At 39.2% G+C, this 7,392-nt stretch overlaps 1 protein-coding gene across 1 annotated transcript in view; it reads right to left on the minus strand.

Moving 5' to 3' along the window:
• The window catches only part of opn4b (opsin 4b), a 47,959-nt gene extending 40,875 nt beyond the window's left edge, over positions 1–7,084 (minus strand). The window contains exon 1 of the mRNA XM_017702833.2: positions 6,587–7,084. Coding sequence (XP_017558322.1) covers positions 6,587–6,703 — 117 coding nt within the window. The 5' untranslated portion in view covers positions 6,704–7,084. The remainder of the gene's footprint in view (positions 1–6,586) is intronic.
• Between the last annotated feature and the right edge of the window lie 308 nt (positions 7,085–7,392).

Raw genomic sequence — 7,392 nt, forward strand, 5'->3', positions numbered from 1 at the left:
AGAAGGCATGGCTTAAGGTATGGTTAAATGATAATTAGCTTGGAGGACTTTGACATCAGACACATCAGCACTCATTCATGGTACTTTATGGTAGAGCATCAGAGAGGTGGGGGAGCCCTCTGTCTGCAGCAAGGTGAATTAGTGCCTATTCTGGATTGAGGTTACATAATCATACATTAAAAAAACTAGGCAGGGCTCTAGTGGGGGTCAATCAGCTGTCCACCATGCTGAGTCCTAATATAAACTGGTATAATTGTACTCCTAACAACTCCTAACCAACAGCAAAAAAGAACCAAACATTGATTATGATAGATGTACACCTGTTTAGGGTGATGTGTGCTTTATTGACCACAACAACATGTGAAGAACTGGGCTGTCCTTAGCGCGTGCTGAGAAAACAACAATCTGTCTTGTTTCATGCAACTGCATAGACTGAGATCCTATCACAAGTGCATATCTCTTTGGGTTCAGCCTTTATGCACAGCGCCAGTACAGATAAGTAATGGTAAGCATGGCTGTCAAACATAAATGTGCATTCTGATGTGGTTTATCAAAGTAAATTTGAAAAATAAAGGACAAACCAATTTCTAGGGGACTTCAAGGGCAAGGCAAAGTCATCAGTGCTTAAACGTATTGGAGACATGGTTTAGAATAAATTAGGCCTGGCTTTAGGCCGCTACATTGATCATTCTTTGTGTGCTGTTGTCATAGAGTGAAACATAAAACATGCTAAAAGCACTGCACCCCTTTATAAAGCTACCTGTGTTCCACAGTAAACAAGCTGGTTAGTGCCTGTAGTTTAGTTCCTAATAAACACCTTCAGATTTATAAAGAGGGAAGAAAAAGCGCAGTGTTGACTTTTCCACACGTTTACCTGTCACAGTAAGGAAAGAGGGCTTCCTAATCATGCTTTTCAAAAATGAAACATTTCACTCTGCAATTTTTTTTTCCTTGAAGCTGTTCATTCTTTCTTGTCCACTTTCTAAGGTTGGCTGAAGAAAGCACATTGATCTCAGCATTGTTGCCTCTCAGTCAATGCCTTTTTATCAGACAAAACCCCAGTCGTTCTCAGTTTTACATCTCAGGATCCAGAATCAATTTATATTCTTAGAAACAAAATATCATTTTAACTTTCCTTTTGTTCTAGGTTCAAATTCAATCAAACAAGAGCAACTCTTCAAATTGTAAAAGCTGACGCAAATAATAATAACTGCATATGTACAAAACAACATGTCAAGTTTAGGTGGCATCCTACTTGGAGCAGCATAACATTGTTGTCATGCAATATATTTATCCATTCAATCCATTATAAGCACAGAATGTTTAGTCATTTTCATGTAAAGTTACCTATTTGGAGATATGAGATTTTGTTCTGACAGCAGCTCTACAAGTGGAATCCACTTTGTTATATTTCCCTCATATTTCCATCACCTGTGTTATTACACTTTCATTACCACATATGACAAACTTTGAACACTTTTTATTTGAAAGAACTTCCGGTTTGAAAGAATGTTCCCGGTTTTAAAGATGCACAATTTTTGCAACTGAAATTGTACAGTACTGTGCAAAAGTAAGAGACCACTCGTCTTTTATTTAATTTCCACTTAAAATGCCCATTAAGTACAAGTTATTCATTTTTCAGCATCAGGACATACATGTTAACAAAGAATTTGAGAGTCTTGCTTTCTCTTTTTTGGAGAAATCTGCAGGGATATGTATCCACACCTCAGTTAAGTCTTGTATTTTCTGCTTCTCACATTGATGAGTTGTCCTCTCGCAGTGGAAGGATGGACAAAACCATTTTTTCCAGTGAATTTTTCCAGATCTGAAGCAAGAATGGACCTTGATTTTCTTCTTTTCGGCAGTTTATCTGATGGTGACAGTTTTACTGGGCCTCCAGGTCCTGCATGGTTGTTAGGAACCCTATATTTCTATATTATATATATATATATATATATATATATATATATATATATATATATATAGTTTTGAAAACTCTTTTTTTTAACTTATTTTACTTTCTCCTTTTTATGCATGTGGGTTATCTTATATCTAATATCCTCAAGAATACACTGAAAAAATGAATAAGTAGTACAAGCTAGAATGGACTCTTTGACTGGAAGTTCAATGAAATAATGGTCTGTGAGATTTGCACAGTATGGTGTATCTATCTAAATAGAGGGTCACACTTTATTTGGATGGTCCCCTATAGATGATCTACAGATATTTAAATTACTAACAAACTTTTTGATGATACTGATAGCTGGTTATTAACAACATTAAGGTTGGGCTCAGATTTAGGAGTAAGTGTTTGGTTTGCTCTGAGTTTAGGGTTAGAGTTAGGTTTAGGTTCATAGTTAGGGATGGATTTAATAGAATTCTTCACTAGCAACTTCAAGTTTACTTACATTAAATAGATTTTTGAATGTTAAAACACCCACAAAGCATCTATGACGGACCATCCATCCAACCAAGTGTTACCAAACAGAGATTAAAATGCCATGTTCACTGGCTGATTCATTTGACTTGCTATTGGAATTCAGTACATTCATTTAGTTCTTTTGAGACAAGAGAATAGAATTCTAAGGTGCTGGAGAATAGTGGTCAGCTCATTGCCATGCACTGCCATGACACTGACAGATCAATCCAGAAAAAACAATGTGCTTTACACAGGCCACTGTATCCTGCCTCCTAAATCTATCTCCTCTGAATGTGATCTCTCTCTGTTTCAGCCTCTCTTCCACATACATGGTTTATCTTAGCTGAGACCTGGTTTAGAATAATACATGGTCCTCACACATCAGCTTTTATATTTAAATCACGTTCAATATTTTCATGAAAACATTTGTCAGAGGATTGCTACAAAGAGGATTGACTAGGCTGGAAACATATGCTATGAGAAAACCACAGTAGCAATTATGTAATGAAACCTGATGCTGCATTAAGTCAGAAAGCAAATGTATCGGTGTTCACAACCATTTCGTATACAACTATTACAATTTGCCAAATTTAACAAGCTGTAATTGTAATTGCAGGTAAAGTGAGTTCAGTTCGATTAATTGCAAGGGCACTTGGATCATTCAGCAGTGATCTAAATGTTAAGGACAGCTTTAGCACTTTAATTATCATAGGCTTATGTGTGAACGAGTTTAAAATGAAGGGAAAGCATCAAACGGACCTAAAATTGCCTAACAATTTGTTGTTATCACTGCTGGCCAAGATCTGAAGGAACTGTTTGGTGAACTGTTTGAAAACTCTTTTCTAAACTGTATCACTGTATCTTTGACCTGATCAGTGATGCAACCATGATCCAGGGCCCCATGCAAAAAATGGCACAAAAATGACTATCAATAGAATTTAAAAAATCATGTAAGTTAATGCTCTGGGGAAGGCTAATGGTTGAAATCTATTATCCTAGCTATTCATGAAACATGGTTGCAAAATTTCATAAGCATCAAAAACCAACAAAGATGTTATGGAGGCTGGTCACCTTGTAGCCCCCAGTGCTAGTGAGCACCCTTGTTATGCCACCAGGCTTGATTCATGGCGTACTTCCTCTTACATAGTTTGTTGGTAAAACAGTATTACCATATTTTTGGCTCCTTGTAATTATGTCACTTGAAAGAGAGGAAGAGGCATTCAGTTACCATGCATTACATTTTACATATCCACTCTGCCTCTTTCATTGGAGTTATATGAGTCATCAGTTAGAACTCCATGCTTCTGAATACATCTCTGACATGACTGAAATACTAGCGAGCAATCCACCAATGACTGTGATCGGGCTGATATTAGAACCATAAGAAAATCACTCAGTGAGTTCTGCCCTTTGTCTTACCCTTGGAAAAGGACCTTGATTGATAAAGAACATTGTTCTAACCCATCTGAGCAATTATTTTGCTTTGCTTCATTTTAAAAGCAAGATTGCCATGTTAAGTACATTTTTGGGGGGGTGAATGACAAAATCTTCTTTCAGTGTATTATTATTATTATTATTATTATTATTATTATCATTATTATTACTACTACTACTACAGGAATAGTTGTTTGAGGGCTGCATGTTAACATCTCCAGTTCAGAAGATGTCTGAGGAACCACTTCTAAGACCCAATGCACAGCATGTCAGCAGCCTGCCAAACGAGAAACATTAAGCTGACTGGACCTCAGTCTGACACCCTTACTCATACACTTGCACATTACAGTAATCACCCCAGAGCAAGAGAGCGACATAAACCAAGAGGGACAGTGCGTGCAAAATGAAGTGGTGACGTTTCACTGAGCTTCTTCTTAAGCAATGCATGTGCAACGAACAAGTAATGGGACGAGCTATTCTACACCACAAAAGAGTGATCAAAAACACAAGTCATGGAACATGCATACATCTAAGAAACCTGTTTCTTGTGGTTAGAACTCAAATGTAAGTGAAGAAACTGACACTACGTTGAAGGAGCAAAGAGCTAATCTCTACAATTCTAGACCTTTTAAACTCAGGTAAAACACAGATTTTGCAAATGAAAAAATGAAACTTTGTCAAGTTTTCTCTTTTACATGTAAGGTGCCTGGTCTGCACAGTAAAGGGTTTTCCTACAACTTCCATGGTTAAATTCAATGGAGAATATGCACATGAGCTTTGAATGCAACAAGGCAATCGGCCACTACAGTTCTGTTAGTCTCCAGAAGAACACATTCCAGCTCCTCCAGACTATATGGTAATGACTATTTGGCAGAAGGCAGTTTCATGCAGGGGTTTAGCATAGAATAAGCTTGAATGCATTTTCACAAACTACAGGCTTCATTTCAGTGCACTCTCTTCTAACAACTATAACCTAAATATGAAAGATAACAGGCGAGACAAGTGAGACTTAAGCTTTGCACAGCAATTCTCTCAGCCAGTGACTTCATTGTAGTTTTGGTTGCTTTTCTTAATGTAATTCATCAGAAAAAGCTCATGATAAGTATAATGATGTAATAATTACTATTCAAAAACATTAAGGGTTTACTTTTAATAAGTATGTTGTGATGGCCTGTTCCTTTGTGCATATCGACAGCGATTTAAAATATTACAAATGTGTATATTTTATTAGCTTTGACAATGGTAAAATGGCAATGCATTAAAATGTGGATAGTTTTAGCACTTTATCTACTGCCCTACCCAAGTGGAGAGCCAACTTAGAAATGAAGGGGATCAGATCTTCTTTAAATAGATACAGAACCCAATGTGAAAGCACATTTGAACATATTTCAGCACAGAAATATAGATAAGAAGCAGTTTAACTGAAATTAGTACTTGATTTGATGCTGATGTCTGTGAGAAAGTTGATCACTTCACGCTGAAAAAAATGACATTTTGAATTTACATGATTAAAATGTTTGCACATGAATACAGAATATAATCTATAATGAATTCCTGGGAAAACAGGCATATAATAATAGACCGGTTGTTTTCCTAGATCATATTTCATTTGTGTGCAACCACATGCCACACATTAATCATGAACCACTGGTTTTTCTCAGTGTAGCTGAACTCACTCTGCAGCTGCAGATTCATCTCTACAGCCTCGTATACGATTGGAGGCTTTTTATAAGCACCCTACATGGAGGGTCCCTAACAAACTGCACACTTTGCACTACTAAGAGTCCATCAGGAAGCAATAAAACTGTTATTACCAACTCATTAGCACCCCATCAGCCAATGATAACCATCATATCAGACTGAGTCTCCGTTTAAAAGTCTGACATGCCTCACCTTTCTCAGTTCATTCCACCTTTTCTCATATCTAGTTTGTCGGTAAACATTAGTATGTTATAAGCTCCTATATCAGCCAAATATCAAAGATTGAGACTGCATTTCAAAACTCACTATACCGCATCTCTGTACTAATCCATGCTACACTCACTTTTATTTAATCTGATGGTAAAACATTAATACCATCAGGTTAACAACTTGCACATCACCCATTCACAACTAAGTAAGACATCTGAAAATTCGACACTCTCAAAAAAAATTGTTCTTCAAAGGGTTCTTTAGTGATGGCAGTGGTTCTGTTTAGAACCATGAGATCTGTGTAGAACCATTTCATGCTTGAATGGATCTTTGTATGGTGAAATTGTTCTTCAGGTTGATGGAGAATGAGCTGTGGTTCTATACTGAACTTTTTTTGAAAACTGATCCATATAGCACCAAAGGGGTTCTTCTATTATTGCAATGTCAAGCTTGTAACAACAGAAGAATCATTCTTTATAGAACCTTACACGTTCTACATCAGTCTGAAGAACTATTTCAGCATGCAAAGAACCATTCAAACAGGAAATGGTTGTACATTGAACTCGTGGTTTTAAACAGAACTACTGCCTTTACTAAAGAACTCTTGAAGAACCATCTTTTATTGCTTCATTCATTACGGTCATCTAGTTTGTTGTTAGAACATTACCACCATATCAGGCATCAGAGATGGAGCGTCTGTTTGAATACGCACGTTTAACCGTACAGTAATACTATTTTACCAACAAACTGGACATCATCAGCGACTCCTGTCTCAGCCAATGACAAGCAAGTATGGTACGAGAGACTGATGGCGCTTCTTACCGAGGTTGCGCGCTCGGGTAGCGCGGCGCTTTTGTACGCGCTGGCGCCGCTGTGGTTCCAGGGCGCGCCGGCAGTGCTGCTGCTGTCCGGCTGCGGCGTGGACAGCGCGGTGCTCATGGCGCCGAGAAGCAGGCAGGCGCGACTTCAGCACAGGAGATGATCAGAGAGCCCGGCTCAGGCTGACTGGAGCATCACTCGTCATTTCCAGTGGGAAGAGAGGAAAGCAGAAGTGGCGGTGGTCGTGATGGTGATGGTGGTGGGTTGGAGTTGGGGTTAGGGGGGCGTGGGGGGAGTGTGTAAAGTGCCCTGCTCGCTCTCTCCCTCTCCGTGGCTCCGGTGAGTGGGAAGTTTAGCCGGTGCCAGCATGCGCGTGGGGTGAGTGGGTCCGTGTGCTGGAGCAGGTGAGAGCGCGCGCAAGGCTACGTGCTGCCTCAGTTAGGCTAACTCAAGTTCAGCTCAGCTTATCGCCGGCTAAGCTATTCAGACCCCCACCTCCAGCGTGGGTCTCCACTGCATGCATATCAGTATATGTTAGGGAGCCGCACATGCTCAGTCTCTCTCTCTCTCTCTCTCTCTCTCTCTCTCTCTCCCCCTATCCCTCTCTCTGTCCCTCCCTCTCTCCAGAGTTTTAATGAACAGCAGTGACACGCTCCTCAACAAGTGATTGGAAATAGAGGTGAAAGCTCAAAAAGTACAAAAAGGACAAACAACAGGACTCTAACCAGCTGGCCATCCAACAAAACACAGCAGTGGAAGGAGACTGCTGTGGATGTAAACAGTGTGATATTGATATCTCATGCCACATT

Source organism: Pygocentrus nattereri, chromosome 13 (assembly GCF_015220715.1).
Source record: "Pygocentrus nattereri isolate fPygNat1 chromosome 13, fPygNat1.pri, whole genome shotgun sequence".
NCBI lineage: Eukaryota > Metazoa > Chordata > Actinopteri > Characiformes > Serrasalmidae > Pygocentrus > Pygocentrus nattereri.